Below are 16,543 nucleotides of genomic sequence, written 5' to 3'. Positions count from 1 at the left end.
AATTATCTGCAGATCCTTTCCTCAGAATGGATTTGCTCTACAACTGGGCACTTAGGAGGCATGGAGAATGGTATTAATTTTCAGTCAGTCGTTTTGTAAATGCTTACCCTTGATGAGTTAAGAGGATTGACGATGCTTTTGTGAGAGGGAGGAAGAAGCACAGAGATAATTTTCAAGAAAATACTTGGGTCAGCAGCACTGTTTCTTTGTTGAGCAATGAGTTTTGGAAAAAAAAGACATTTCTAAGGTTTTTATCCTGGGGAAATATTATTCAAACATACAAACCTGTGGTACAAAGAAAAGTCACTCAGATTTTTTTCATCAGCTTCCAAATTTTCAATGTAGAACTCAACCCATTTAAATAGACCAAATCTAAATCACTGTACGTCCTCACCCAAAGGTGTGTGTATTATGAAAATACAGACCATTCAATGTGTCCACAAAGACTATAGATGTGCATATTTTTATGTTTTTTACGTGCATTGTCAAAAGTCTACATTTTTAGTCTGAGCAAAATATAGTCATTTGAATCACTACATTAGATGCCAGTGAGGTGGGAAAGGTTGTGTGGTTAACAAAGTATTTAATCATGATGCTTTAGTCAGCATGGCGTGGACAAGCTTGATGGACCAGCCATTCTTTTCCTGTTTGTCAACTTAGTATGTTCATCATCATGAGTTCTCAGCCTTAATGTAGGTCATTGGTGATCATTCACCAAACCATATAACACATACACTCTTCTTCGAACAGAGGCCTGAACAATCCACATCCACCACCACTCTCCTCCGCCTGGCTGAACTTGTCCTCTCACTGAACAATTTCTCCCTTTAACTTGTCTCACTTTCTCCAGACAGAAGGCTCGGCTATGGGTACCCATATGGTCCCAGTTTTGTCTGTCTCTTTATGGAGTATGTGGAAAATTCCCTGTTCCAGTTCTACTCTGGCCCCTTCCCACAACTCTTTCATCGGTACATTGACAACAGTTTCAGTGCCGCTCTTCATCAACATTGTCAATACAGTTCATCATCGTATATATTTAATTTGATCAACTCTCATTGTTCTAAGCTCAAGAGAGTACAGGCCTAAAGTGCTCAACCTCTCTTCATAAGATGAACCCCTCGGCTGGGATTCTCCTCAGCGGGGGCGGAGAATGAGGCGTCAGACCGCCGATTGGGTCCGACATCAGGACGCGAACCTCCGGCGACCGGAGTATTGGCGCCAGTCACGCGTGCGCAGTTGACGCGTCGCCAGCAGGAGCCGTTGAAAGAGGCCCCCGCGGTGATTCTCCGCGGTCGATCAGCCGAGATCCCGCCGGCATGGTTCATGTATGGTTCCACCCGGCGGGAGCTTGGCGGCGTGGTTGGGGTGGTCGTCCTGGTGGGGAGGTATCAGTCTCCGGGGGGGGCCTCCACGACGGCCAGGCCCGCGATCGGGGGCCACCGATTGGCGGGTGCACGCGATCTGGGGGGCCTACCTTCCGCGCCAGCCTGCTGTGTGGGTCCGCCATGTTGCGCTGTGGCCGGCAGTGCAGGGCCGCGTATCGGCAGCCAGAGCTGTGTGGAGCACTCCGGCGCCGTGCTGGCCCCCTGTGCCCATGGAATCGCTGGGCCAAGAGACCCGTTGACGTCGGCGTGAATCACTCCAGTGTTTTCGCCGGCATCAACACTTAGCCATCATTTTGAAGAATCACGGCCCTCATCTCTTGAATCAATCTAGTGAACCTCCTCAGAACTGCCTCTAATGCAATGACATCCCTCCTCAAATACTTTGTGAGAAAAGAGAAAGTGAAACCATAAACAGGTAGTGCAATGAAATCTGACACTTTAAGTGATTGGACTGCACTTAGTGCTTGGAATGCACTTACATCTCTTTGTTGTAGCCAATGTTTACAAACATTGGGGTTTCACCACTTAGGCCACTGAAGAGATATAGAACATTACAGCGCAGTACAGGCCCTTCGGCCCTCGATGTTGCGCTGACCTGTGAAACCACTCTAAAGCCCATCTACACTATTCCCTTATCGTCCATGTCTATCCAATGACCATTTGAATGCCCTTAGTGTTGGCGAATCTACTACTGTTGCAGGCAGGGCATTCCACACTCTTACTACTCTCTGAGTAAAGAACCTACCTCTGACATCTGTCCTATATCTAACTCCCCTCAATTTAAAGCTATGTCCCCTCGTGCTAGACATCACCATCCGAGGAAAAAGGCTCTCTCACTGTCCACCCTATCAAATCCTCTGATCATCTTGTATGCCTCAATTAAGTCATCTCTTAACCTTCTCTCTAACGAAAACAGCCTCAAGTCCCTCAGCCTTTCCTCATAAGATCTTCCCTCCATACCAGGCAACATTCTGGTAAATCTCCTCTGCACCCTTTCCAATGCTTCCACATCCTTCCTATAATGTGGCGACCAGAATTGCACGCAATACTCCCAAATGCGGCCGCACCAGAGTTTTGTACAGCTGCAACATGACCTCATGGTTCCGAAACTCAATCCCTCTACCAATAAAAGCTAACACACCGTACGCCTTCTTAACAACCCTCTCAACCTGGGTGGCAACTTTCAGGGATCTATGTACATGGACACCGAGATCCCTCTGCTCATCCACACTGCCAAGAATCTTACCATTAGCCCCGTACTCTGTCTTCCTGTTATTCCTTCCAGAATGAATAACCTCACATTTTTCTGCATTAAACTCCATTTGCCACCTCTCAGCCCAGCGCTGCAGCTTATCTATGTCCCTCTGTAACTTGTAACATCCTTCCGCACTGTCCACAGCTCCACCGACTTTAGTGTCATTGCAAATTTACTCACCCATCCTTCTATGTCATCCTCCAGGTCATTGATAAAAATGACAAACAGCAGTGGCCCCAAAACAGATCCTTGTGGTACACCACTAGTAACTGGACTCCAGTCTGAACATTTCCCATCAACCACCACCCTTTCCCATCAACCACCACCCTTTGTCTTCTTCCAGCTAGCCAATTTCTGATCCAAACTTCTAAATCACCCTGAATCCCATGCCTCCGTATTTTCTGCAGTAGCCTACCATAGGGAACCTTATAAAACGCTTTACTGAATTCCATATACACCATATCAACTGCTTTACCCTCATCCACCTGTTTGGTCATCTACTCAAAGAACTCAATAAGGTTTGTGAGGCACGACCTACCCTTCACAAAACTGTGTTGACTATCTCTAGTTAAATTATTCCTTACCAGATGATTATACATCCTATCTTTTACAAACCTTTCCAAGACTTTGCCCACAACGGAAGTAAGGCTCACTGGCCTATAGTTACCGGGGTTGTCTCTACTCCCCTTCTTGAACAAGGGGACAACATTTGCTATCCTCCAGTCTTCTGGCACTATTCCTGTAGACAAAGATGACTTAAAGATCAAAGCCAAAGGCTCAGCAATCTCCTCCCTAGCTTCCCAGAGAATCCTAGGATAAATCCCATCCGACCCAGGAGTTATAAAAGTTGCAGGAGTGTATTGGCAGGCAGGATGGTGGTTTAAAGTGTGCCTTCTTCAATGCCAGGAGCATCCGGAATAAGGTGGGTGAACTTGCGGCATGGGTTGGAACCTGGAACTTCGATGTTGTGGCCATTTCGGAGACATGGATAGAGCAGGGACAGGAATGGTTGTTGCAGGTCCTGGGGTTTAGATATTTCAGTAAGCTCAGGGAAGGTGGTAAAAGAGGGGGAGGGGTGGCATTGTTAGTCAAGGACAGTATTACGGTGGCAGAAAGGACGTTTGATGAGGATTCGTCTAGTGAGGTGAGCACACGGCCCTCTGCTGGATGAATGGATTAAGGCTGCAGATAGTTTTTACTAGCTGTCAATCACAGGCCATTACTCAAAATCTATGAATGGCTTTCAAGTATAGATCTGTGGGAACTAGACACGGAGGAATGGACAGGTGAAGCTGCAAAGTAAGTATTACAGATATAATGCTTCCCACTGCTTCTGTTTGGATTGACCTCAAGCTTCCATACAGGTGTCCCTTTTCTGGGGGAGAGGGGGTGGTCTGTGGGGGTTCCCTCTATTACAGGGGTCTCTGGGGGGTGGCATAGGGGGTTGTCTGCTAGAGGAAGTGTGGGCATGCTGTGCAGTGTTTTGTGAGGGGTGGGGGGGGGGGGGGTGGGGGGGAGTGCTTCTTGGATGGGCTCTACCAGTGTGGTCCTGGTGTGGAATTTGCAGCCGCTCGCGAGGTCTATCTTGTCAGGTTTCACAATTGCTGAGACCATTAGTGATCCGCGCCCACGTTGGGGGGACCGGCGAATCACGGGAGGCCATAGTATAGGGCGGCAGGTCCGCTAAACAGGTGAAAATGGGTCATTGAGAATCCCACCTAATATATCTTTTGTAGTTTATACTATGGGTTGGGTGAGGAGGCAGGTCCTGTGACTACCTCAGCCAGAATGGTGAGTGAATCTTGTGCGGTTGCCTTTAACCAAATCCATATGCTAACCATCCAACCTATGGAGCTAATCAGTATGTTCACATATTTTTATACACCTAAAAGACAATAAAAACAATCAGTTTTAATTGATTTTGTCATGAAGGTATTTACGAAAGATATTTTGAGATTTGACCGGTGTATTGGTATTGCGAAAACAGGCCAAGCCAATATTTTGTTTACCAGTATTGAATGGATAGTGGCAGTAGAGTGGGGTTTGACTGATAGATGATGAGATGTAGTCCACACTTTCAATGGAAAAACAGAATGACTGTGAACAGTCTCCCGGTCCCACCGAAGGCAATGGCGTTTTCCATGGCCCGCCGGCCACGCCACTGGAAAGTCCATCACGGGGTGGGCAGAAAATCTCAGCACATAGTAATACCTGAACGAAAAAGCACAAAAATCAGGAACGATATTGAAAAAACACACGTTCTTCAAAAGGCAAAGTATAAATGAGTGCAGCAGCAATGGAGTGCGCAAAGCAAACACAACAAAAGGAAGCTTAAAAAGAAGCAGCTGAAGAATGAAATGACCTAAAGAACAGAAAGGCGAGTGGGGAGAGAAAGAATCACCAGCACCAAATTGGAATAATAAAAATGGCATAAAAAGAAGAAGAAGAAATCGCTTATTGTCACAAGTAGGCTTCAAATGAAGTTACTGTGAAAAGCCCCTAGTCGCCACATTCCGGCACCTGTTCGGGGAGGCTGGTACGGGAATTGAACCGTGCTGCTGGCCTGCCTTGGTCTGCTTTCAAAGCCAGCGATTTAGCCCTGTGCTAAACCAGCCCCTAAGATCAGAAAAACTGAAAATATAAAACAAAATTAAGTGAGAAAGCAAAGAATATTATATGCAAAACTGTGACCGAATGAACCAAGCCAGAAAGGTGAAGTAATGGATTCAGAACAAATAACGATCTTGTAGGAACTCAGAGACTTGTTCAGAATAATAATATCGCCCAGTTTTAATAGAGGAATGAACCAAGGACACTCATTGTGCAGAGACCAATAACTGCCTTAATGCCAAGCTCCAATAACATTAATCTGTTAGCCTATGGGAGGTGACCTTGAGTTCGTCAGTGTTACACCTGCCAAGAATAAAATGTTCCTTTGGTTAGGATCTGCGTTTATTTCAGCTTTTAAAGGTCTCTATTGAGATGTCTGTGAGCCTCCAAGAGTGAAATCTCGCTGGGCGAGATCCAGGCTCGCATATTTAAATGCCCCATTAGGCTCGCTGGGGAGTTGAGGCCCCTGGGTGGTTGAGGGCAGGGTGGTATCCTGACACTCCCCTTGGCACTGCCACCCAGACATCTAGGCAGTGCCAGCCTGACATTGCCAGGGTACCTGTGTGGCACTGCCAAAGTGGCAGGGGCAAGGTTCCCAGGTGCAAGGTTGCCCATGCCAGGGGTCGGGCCCGGGTGGCCTTGCCCATAAGAGGTGGAGTGAGGGGGGGGGGGGGGGGTGCTCAAAGACACCGGGAGAGATAAGTTAGGCAAAGTGGGGACTCCTGGTGGGGACGCTGACAGGGGTCAAAAGATTGGAGCTGTCTTTAAAAATGGTGCCCTGATCCATGCGTAGTCTTCCTGCAGGAAGTGACTTAAAGAGTGGCCTCGATGGGGAGTTTGGGCCAAAAATAACATCAGCGTGCTGTTGGATAGAGGGGTCTTTATCCGCGCTGCAAGCGCCGAGAAACACCGCAGTAAACGTGTTGTTTAGCAGACTTTAACTCAAGTCTGCTGAATAGCGCCCAGAGGGGTCCTTAGCAGACAAATGCTAACCGATACGTCTCCCTCTTTTGTAAGCATTGAGAAGACCATTAGGAACCTGGTGATCTGACTCATTCTTCTTGCTCGTAGGCAAGAGAGGAGGAGAAGACGTCAATGGTAGCAGAAGCAAAACCGTCAAGAGGAAGTAGTGGCAGGGCCTACGCTGCACGCAGAAGATGAACCCCAGAAAGTCGTCACTCATAGACATCTTGCTAGACCCAGGGTCTACAGATGGCGCTTGACATACCTGCAAATGTCCGAGAACTAGTGTCACCAAAGACTACGTATGACCAGGGAACTAGTTGCTTACATCTACCATCTGCAGGATTTGGCGCCACGGGTACTTGGAAGGCCTCTTCTGCCAGTGTCGGTAATAGTGACTGACACTCAAATTTTACAACAGTGGCTCATTCCAGGGCTCCACTGGTGACCCTTGCAGGATTTTGCAAGCCTCCATACATAAGTGCATCCAGGAGGTCTGGGCTGCAATCTTCGTGAGACACACAACTTTGTCTATTTCGACCAGGAAATAAGGGCAATAGGATTAGTGAAAAACTGTTATTTTCCACAGGTGCAGGGTGCCATCCACTGCACTCATGTGGCACTCAGAGATCATTGGCATCAACGCTGTCAACTGCAAGGGCTTCCACTTACTGAATGTTCAGCTGCACTGTGGCCACACCATACACACTCTCAAGTGTGTGCTCAATTCCCAGGCAGTGTGCACAACTCCTACATTCTGTGCAGCTTTCAGATCCCTGGCATGCTTCAGGGTACACAGGAGCTGCAGGGTTAGCTCCTCGGAGATGAGGATTACCCACTGAGGACATGGAGGGTGGCACCTGTGTGGAGGAAACAGAGTGCAGCAGTGATATCGAGAAGCCCTGCTCCCGCCCTGGTATTGAAAATGGTTGATGCCAGCAAGTGCCTCTGCTATGGAGTGCAGCTCCTGCAGCAGAGCAAGGCAGAAGCATTGGACCAAACTCTCTACTGTGGACACCACCCTGCCAGTGTTGACCTTGGTTCACCGGCTTGTCGCAAAATCACCTCAGTCTGAAGATGGATGGACTCCTTCATGGAGCCTTGCAATCTGAGCAGTATAGCAGAGATCCTCCTTGATTTTCCCAACCTTGTGTTTGGACCTCCAGTAACTGAGACATGACTGAGTCTAGAAGCTCGACATCTGACTCGGACTCAGCAGATTTCTAGTCTCCGGCAATCCTCCGGCTGTCAGCACCCTTGGATGCCCCTGGCCCTGCCTACTGTGGATCAGATATTGTTGTGTACTCACCAGATTGTGACCTGGAGGCTACTCTTGAACTTAGTTCTATTGAGGTGTGTGTCTCTGCGATGGTGCGGAGTGTGGGTGAGCGTTGTGATGGGTCTTCTATGTTGGAGTATGTAAATTGTGTAGATTCTTCTGTGCTGCTGCCGGCATGGAGTCGAGGACCTGACTCGTGGATCCCCTTGGTTGCTCACCTAATGTGAAAGAAAGGAGAGGTTATTAGTGACTGGCAGGGGGCTGTGAAACATTTACAGCATAGCTATATGAAGGATGCTGCAATACTGGATCTTCACTTGGTTGAACATTGCTGACCTTACCATCAGGACAGGAATGTCCATGTCCTCACCGGCTAGCTGAAGCGCTCTTTCCTCAAACTCTGTGAGGATCTTGAGTTCTAACATCCTCCCACCTATTTGAGACCTCTCTCTCTCTTGTGTGCCAGCTTGTCCTGCAAGAAGAGCAATGGAGAGAGTGTTAGCAGGACAATTGCCAGGGCAAATGATAAGAATGTCTGGCATGTGTTCAGGGTGATTGCGATTAGGGAGGTGATGAGGACATGACCTACAGGGGAGATGAATGTGTGTCTGGGAGAGTTAATGGCGATGTCCCTTGAGCTGGCATTGAGTGAGATCTCTGTAGATGTGTAATGGGTTTGTGAGTTATGAATGATGAGAAGAGGTCTTCCGGTGGCGTACTCGTGGAAGCAGGTCGCAGGTCAGATCGCTCCCGCCCGCGATGGGCAAATAGACCTTTTCCAAAGGACTTTTTCGGGACCTGGCGACCTGAATCGGTGGAGGAGACGATAGGGAAGAGGCTTTCCCCCCGGGGTATGGACAGCTGGACCAGAAGTGATCGAGTGGAGCGGCAAGGATCGAAGTGGGAGCAGCGGGGACCCCAGACCGGGCGGCGAAGCATGGCAGACAGCAGGGACCAGGGAGCGGAGGCTCACTGGCCAAGAGAGCAGCAGATGGAGTTTTTTAGGAATTGCTTCGCCGAACTGAAGAGGGACCCGATGAGAGCGGTAATGGACCGAATGGTTGAGACACAGGCGGTAACGGAGCTGGAGCACGAGGTGGAGGAGCTGAACTCCCGCCAGAGGAGGATGCAGGAGCAGCTTGAAGAGCTGGGGAACAGAGCCAGGAGGCAGAACTTGAGGATCGTTGGCCTCCCCGGGTCTGCGAGGGATCGGATGTGGGTGCATACATGATGGTCTGATGGGACCGGAGGCCTTCCCTCGACCCCTGGAGTTGGATGGGGCGCATAGAGGAAGGAAGCCCAGGATGGGCGACCGACCGAGGGCCTTGGTGGTCCGCTTTCACCGGCTGGCTGACAAGGAGCGTGTGCTGCGATGGGCCAAGGAAAGGAGCAACAGATGGGAGAACTGCGAGGTGCGCATCTACCAGGACTTGGGAATGGAGCTGGCCAAGAGGCGTGCAGGATTCATCAAGGTAAAGGCAGCCCTCTACAAAAAGGAGGTGAGGTTTGGAATGCTGTATCCTGCGAAGCTTTGGGTTACATTTGAGGAACTCCATTACTACTTTGAGACACCAGAACAGGTTTGGGCTTTCATTAAAGATAAGAAGTTGGACTTGAACTAACGGGCACTTAGTTTTTTTCAGTGCTGTACAGTGGCGGCGGTCTGTTAACCTAACTTGCTCTGACTAGGAGTGGACTATTATTAAAAGAAGAAGCTGGACTTGAACTAAAGGACTCTGGGCTCTCAGAGCTTTTGTGTGGCGGCGGTTTGTTAAATTATCCTGTACTGTAATGTTTTATCCAAGATTGTTTTCAGCCTGGACAGAGAGCGGGGGCTGGAGGGCGCACTGCTTAGGGTGTTTTGGGGAGATTGCAACGAGGGGGGGAGGGGCCCTGAAAAGCGGGCCCTGCACTTGGTATCTTTCGGCAGGAGATCGGGGTCTCTGATAGGGTGATGGGCCTTATTAACATGTTTATTTTCAACAAAAACAATTTTAAAAAATGAATGATGAGAAGAATGACTTAACCTGGCAGAGCGGAGGAGATCATTCATCCTCTTGCAGCACTGCATGACTGTCCTTGTCTACAGGACATTGGCACTGCCCACTGCTGCTATCCGCTCCCATGCTAGATTTGTTATCTTGGTTGCAGGTCTTCACCCAGAGTGTGGGTAGAATACATTGTGGCGGACCTTCACTATATCCAGCAGGCATTTGAGTGAGGCGTTGGTAAATTTGGGTGTTGCATGTCTTCTGGGTCTAGCAACCTTGACTTCCAAAATCCAAAGACGTGCAGATTAGGTGGATTGGCACTTACTGACCAAAAAAGGTTAGGAGGGGTTATTGGGTTACGGGGATAGGGTGGAAGTGAGGGCTTAAGTGGGTCGGTGCAGACTCGATGGGCCAAATGGCCTCCTTCTGCACTGTATGTTCTATGTTCCCAACAAGCTCCAAAGTATGCTAGCTGTGTGCAGTTGCAGCTTTAAAATATGACACCTGGATCATTGAAGCTGAGGTGATGGCAGGGCAGACGAATCAGAGGCTGTCCAGCAACATGGGATGGAACCCGTGCTCGCAAATTTTTTTCTACAACTGTCGCACAAAATGGCAGAAAAAGCCGTCATTGCGTGAGCGGGCTCAACCCCGCTTTCCGCCGTCTGGCATTGGGCTTTGCCGATTTCTGAGACAATTCTGCCCAGTGTGATTGAGTTCTACAGGTCAAAAAGTCCCGAGATTGATTCCCATTCGGAGCTGAGTTAGCTGAGCTCAGTAGGCCATTACAATTTCCTCAGTTCTCTCAGGGAAACCATGTTGGGGTTTCAACTTCTTATTGGGAAAATACAAACAGGAGTAGACCATTCAGTCTGTTCTGCTGTTCAATTCACGGCTGACCTCAAACTTAGGGTGGGATTTTCCAGCCCTGCACTGCCAAAATTGTCCAGTTCCGTTGAATGGAAATGGGCTTTTGGCTGGGCCACTAACTCACTTGTGCTAGGTCCTGCCATGATGGGCCTGGAAAACCCCAGCCTGAAATTCCATACACCCAGCTTTGTCCCGTTTCACGTAGTACCTTTGGTTAACTGAAATCTATCGAGATTTTCCAAGGTTGAGTTAATTTCTGGAGAGAAAAAGGTGGAATTAGCTGGAGGAGAATGAGGAGATCTTTTGCAGTTTAGTGTGATAGGCAGCCACTGTGCTGCCTGGTACATGAATGCAAACAATGGTCCTATGAAGGGTTCTTGGCTGTTAAAATATAAAAGTCCCCTCTGTTGCAAATAGCAATGCAGGGTGCGCGGGGTGATCAAGCATCTCTTGTTTTAATGTTGGAATTCGGCTGCAATTGAGCGCATGTTTTAAGTTGGTTATTAGGAGCAGCAGTCACCAACAGGGGAGGTATTAGGGCTTCATTACAAGACTACAAAAAGATATTCACACTGGGTGTTGAAGGGAATTGGAAGAGTCTGGGAGTGGGGTTTTCTGGTCCTTCCCACCGGCGGGATCTTCCAGTCCATCCAAAGGCACGCCTCCGAAGCACGTTCCCCAATGGCAGGACGAGCAAGCCACACAAAATCCCTTAGACATCGGCGGGACTGGAAGCTCCCACGAGCAGCAAAAGGTGAGTCGCCTCTTGGCAAGATTAGAAGTAAATCTTCAGACTTTATTTCCTCAACATAAAGTTATTGAATATAACACCTTGCACCCATTGTTGCTATGGCACAAATGATGGAAAATACATTGGACGACCTGTTAGCATTGTAGCATGCAAGCTGTAGAGCGACTAGCTTGAGTTCCACCAGGAGCTAACATAACACACACAGAAAATTTAGCCTATTTCAACAGCGGAGCTGTTAGGGAGCACAAGCATGTCTTTCATACAGAAAGCAGAGGTACGAATAGGCTCCCAGGCTTAGTGACAATGTTAAACACATCTGTTTGGCACTGATTTAGGTTGTTTCACTGCGCTGTGTTACTTGTTACGTTATAATAGAATCTGTTGAAGCACATTCTGTCTGTTGGTCTAAAGCATTATTTGCCTTCCAAGTAAACATATTTTGATCACCATATTTGACTCATTCATTGATGTGTGGATTCTGTGTTAATCTCCTTGCAGTTGTACCAAGGCTAAAATTACTTTGTGGAGCGGATGTTTTGAAGACGTTTGACATTCCTAATCTGTGGAAGCATGAACATATTGAGGAAATAGTTCAGAAATTCGGTCTGGTTTGTATTAGCCGTGGAGATGTTGATCTGCAGAAATTTATCGATGAATCTAATATACTCTTTAAACATAGGCGCAACATCCATGTGGTGAGGGAATGGGTAGTGAATGATATAAGTGCCACTCACATACGCCGTGCTTTGCGCAAAGGACACAGTGTGAAGTACCTGCTCCCAGAAAGTGTCATTGACTACATTCAGCAACACAACATGTATACCGCTTAAAGGTAGCAGCAGAATATTCATGAGAACCTGCAGCCATCAGAATCTCAGAGCAGCATGATAAATCTGCTAAATGATTAAAGTGTAATTGATAATTTAGTTTGTAGGTGTCAACAACAGTTTTGTAATTCAAATTCAAAAAACACTTCTTTGAGAATGTCATAATTGTGTAGAAGAAATGGATTTACATTTTAATTGTATTTCTCTGTTGCTATCTGCAAAATGTATTAAAATTCATTAATTAATGGGTCATTTTTCAATACTGGATTCAGGCCACTGGAGAGGAAGAATTGCAACAGAAAACAAGCTAGGCTATGCTTGTCTAAATCGTAAATTCATCCAGCCTATTGGGTCACTGAGATGATGTGAGAAAAAGAATGGAAAGGAGGAAACGTTTTTTCCATTGTCGGAACTTTCGGGATGGCGAGTGCTGGGCAACCGCCATCCTAAGAGTTAGCGTGGAACCCAGCCGCGCCAAGCCAAATAGGCATTCTGCCTTTTCACACTCAATTGAGCATTGATTGACAGCAGGCACGACTTCCGTCTTGGAACAAAATCCCGTTTTAGAGAGATTTGGGCCAATCTGATTGGCAGACAGCTCCCCAGCCCTTCAAGGAACAGCGCTACAGTGGCCGAAAGAGGTAATGCAGTGCTGTGTCTCACCTTAAGCCCCAGGACCGCACTTCAGATAACTACTGGCGGCCCTGGGTCAGGAGGGTAAGGGATATCCTGGAAGGTCAGGAGGGTGGCAGAGGGTAGGATGGACGGGGAGTTGTGGGATAGGGAGGGCTGGAGCTCCCAGGTCCTGGAGGAGAGGGTGCTCCAAATCTGAAGGGGCCTTCAGATTGAGGCATTCGCAGCAACTTCGCACCTGAGATAGGGATTTGTAAATTTTTCAGTTTCCCACACTGCTGAGAACGGAGCTCGCCTGCTTAAAAATTAAGGCTGGGCAAGAAAAGGCCCATAAGTGGCGACTTAATGGCCTTTTTTAAAAAAATTGTTGAAGATTTCACAATTAACAAACACAATCTAAACTACAACTCAATCTGAAAATTGTTCAAACATAGTACAATTGTCGTGTTAACAACACAAGGAATCAGAGATATAGTAATATGGAAAAATATAAAAATGTTCAACAAAGGATACATCAAACCCCCCTCCCCGTATCCCCCAATCCCACAAATAAATTCTACCTCCCCCAACAGCTGATGGTAATTAACTCTTTGAAGTATGAGATAAATGTCTGACACCTCAGGTAGAATCCCTCCACCGATTTCCCCAATGGCCAGGTGTAAAAACTCCATAAGGTCACCCAACCAGGCCGAGGCACTAGGTGGAGTGGATGCTCTCCATCCCAGGAGAACTCACCTTCGGGCCATCATTGAGGCAAAGGTAAGCACATCTTCCTTCACCCCTGTCCACAGTCCCGGCAAGTCCAATACCCAAAAAATGGCCACCAATGGACAAGGCTCCGGATCGATATTAAGAACTGTTTACATGGTGCTAAAGAAGGAGACCCAAAAGCTCACCATCTTTGAACAAGACCAAAACATGTGGATATGGTTTGGGGGCCCACGAGAACAGCACTCACACCTGTCCCCCACTTCATCAAAGAACCAGCTCATCCTATTTCTGGTTAGATGTGCTCTATGAACCTCCTTGACTTGGATCAGGCTGAGCCGAGGCACTAGGTGGAGTGGATGATGAGGTAGAATTTACCCTACAAAGGGCCTCATTCCACTATGGGTCCTAATTCTTCATCCCATTTCAGCTTCGCCCAATCAAGTGGCGTAGATTCCAATAACATGATCTGGTTTTTTTTCATAGATATTCGAGATATTTCCCCCCCCCCCCCCCCCCCCCATATCCCCCAACCAAGTCCCCACCAACCGTAAGAATTCCTCCAACAGGGAAGGCTGTGGTGCCAAGGGGAACACAGGGCAAGCCCCGCAAACTAAGTCGCGCAATTGAAAATATCGGAATTGGTGTGCCTCTGATAGAATTTCACACAGAACCCCTCGCAACTGGTGAACCGTCCCTCCATAAACAGGTTCTGCCTCTTCCCTTCCCATGCCTTAAAAGTCGAATCCAAGCGCGATGGCGAAAACTAATGGCATCGCAAATGCTCACATCTGAGAGCGTGTCTAGTATGTCGGGACTGCCGATGACTGCAACTCCATCGACACCATCTTAACTACTGAGGCATGTCACGAGGCGCCCAAGCCTGTTAAAACAAAATCTGCTCCCGGCATCCTGGATTCTTTCCCTTTTCTTTTGGACGTGGTTTTAATGCAGGGGGGATTTATTAAACCAATCTGCAACATTTCCCGGTGAAAATCACCCGAAAAAAAACGGCCACAAACGGCGATAAAGAATGGGTCCCGGCTGGAGCTACCAGAAGTGCACCCTCCCTCTTACATATCGCGCCGGAGGTCTACTTAATAGCCTGAATTGGGACATGGGCTTATATCCCGCCCAAGGCCTTGCCTGTCCCACGTCTGGATTGGGGCAGGCGGGGGATCCCAGAGGAAATCCCGTCAATGCAATTTTACACTCCACCCACCCCCAACGCGGAACCCGCCTGTGGTGAACATAAAAGTCTGTCACATGAGTCGGCCTGCTAACTGATGATGGGTTGAAATATAAACACTTTCAAATTGGCTTTTAATCTGTAATTCATTGAAACCCTAATCCAGATATATCATTTCGTATTGGCAAACCTTAACAGGATCAAACAGACTTTTATTCCAAATATATTTTATTTCAAGTATTCAAATTCCTTCATCTGATTTATGTATTGATTTGGAAGGTTGACAAAGTGAATCAGATCTTCCTCTTTGCACATGACGGCACAATACTATTGGTAACTTTGAACAAGAAGCATAGTTCTACTCGAAAGTCATTTTCATTCCAATTTTACTGTGAGCTACATTCCTGTCTGTAAGTGTTATTTAAGAAAAAATGATTTTTTTTGTTGTTGTTCCAGCTGGTTTTGTTATCGAAAATCCAAGTGTAATTTCATGGGAAAACTAGAATTCCATTTTTTTCTGCTTTCACAAGAAGTCAGCTGAGATCTATTGGCTCATTTAGTCACAGTATTAATAACAAAAAATTTGAAGGGCAGAATAAGGCCTTTGAAAGAAGGTGGCCTAATTCCTAAAGCTGAGTTGCTTGGCGACACTTTAATATGAAGCTCACTTCATGTCTAGAGAAGGGATGCATAATTGGTGCAGGTCAGTCCAAATTTAGATCCCCTGAATATTTTTATTCATCGTTCTGGTCTCCAAAGCTTTCAATATAATTGAACACAACCAAACCTTTCAGCAGACTTAATTCTGCAATCGGGAGAGACGTATGAGCCAATATCAAAACGAAGATTATTTCCCTTGTGTTAATGGCTTCAAATTTCTTTGTGGATCAGGATGAATTTGAGGTGTTACTGGATCAGGAAGGGATGAACAGGGACAGAAATTGAGGTGGGATCTGTAACATCGGGCCTCCACTGCATTTTGTCTGTGCCTGAAAGCCCTTCAAAATGACTGTGTGAGTGCAGCTGGCTCCCACTTGCTGTCTCGGTGAGCTCATTAAAAGAGGCAAGACTGGTAGGTGATGTCATTCCCGTGTGCCAGCAATATTCAGGTAATGTACATCCACACAGTGTAAGCATAAAGTGTGAGTGGATTGGACCCCAGAGTGATGGGGAAGGCCAGTTTCCCACTGTGAAAGAAACAGTGTTCCTGGAGATAGTCCCACTTTTGCTGCAATCATTGTTCATTGACTAATGAGTAAAGTATGGCCATGCAATGTAAACGTAAACCAATGTTTGATGAAGCCTAGCTGCCATCAGGTACTGTAGTATTAGTCCCTTAGTGGGAGAACTACGATAGGACAAACAATTTTGTAATGTATTGATTTGGTTCTGTTGGCATCCTGGTACAAAGAGGCTGTCAAAGACTCCATGGTTACATAAGAACTAGGAACAGGAGTAGGCCTCGAGCCTGCTCCGCCATTTAATGAGATCATGGTTGATCTTTGTGGACTCAGCTCCACTCTCCGGCCCGTACACCATATCCCCGAATCCCTTTATTCTTTAGAAAATCTTTTTCTTAAAAACGTTTAAAGAAGGAGCCTCAACTGCTTCACTGGGCAAGGAATTCCAGAGATTCACAACCCTTTGGGTGAAGAAGTTCCTCCTACACTCCGTACTAAATCTACTTCCCCTTATTTTGAGGCTATGCCCCCTAGTTCTCCTTTCCCCGACCAGTGGAAACCACCTGCCCGCATCTATCCTATCTATTCCCTTCATAATTTTATATGTCTCAATGAGATCCCCCCGCATCCTTCTAAACTCCAATGAGTACAGTCCCAGTCTACTCAACCTCTCGTCATAATCTAATCCCCTCAACTCTGGGATCAACCTAGTGAATCTCCTCTGCACTCCCTCCAGTGCCAATATGTCCTTTCTCAGGTAAGGAGACCAAAACTGAACACAATACTCCAGATGTGGCCTCACCAACACCCTATACAATTGCAGCATAACCTCCCTAGTCTTGAACTCCATCCCTCTAGCAACGAAAGACAAAACTCGATTAGCCTTCTTAATCACCTGTTG

At 47.1% G+C, this 16,543-nt stretch overlaps 1 protein-coding gene across 3 annotated transcripts in view; it reads left to right on the top strand.

Moving 5' to 3' along the window:
- The window catches only part of nmnat3 (nicotinamide nucleotide adenylyltransferase 3), a 95,784-nt gene extending 83,608 nt beyond the window's left edge, over positions 1 to 12,176 (top strand). For 2 of the 3 annotated variants that reach the window (XM_072474564.1, XM_072474565.1), the window contains one exon: positions 11,603 to 12,176. In XM_072474564.1, the coding sequence (XP_072330665.1) occupies positions 11,603 to 11,934 (332 nt within the window). In that variant the 3' untranslated portion in view covers positions 11,935 to 12,176. The remainder of the gene's footprint in view (positions 1 to 11,602) is intronic. The other variant, XR_011934509.1, reaches the window with a different exon arrangement.
- Positions 12,177 to 16,543: the final 4,367 nt, after the last annotated feature.

Source organism: Scyliorhinus torazame, chromosome 14, assembly GCF_047496885.1.
Source record: "Scyliorhinus torazame isolate Kashiwa2021f chromosome 14, sScyTor2.1, whole genome shotgun sequence".
Lineage (NCBI taxonomy): Eukaryota > Metazoa > Chordata > Chondrichthyes > Carcharhiniformes > Scyliorhinidae > Scyliorhinus > Scyliorhinus torazame.
This window is presented reverse-complemented; position numbering and strand designations above follow the sequence as displayed.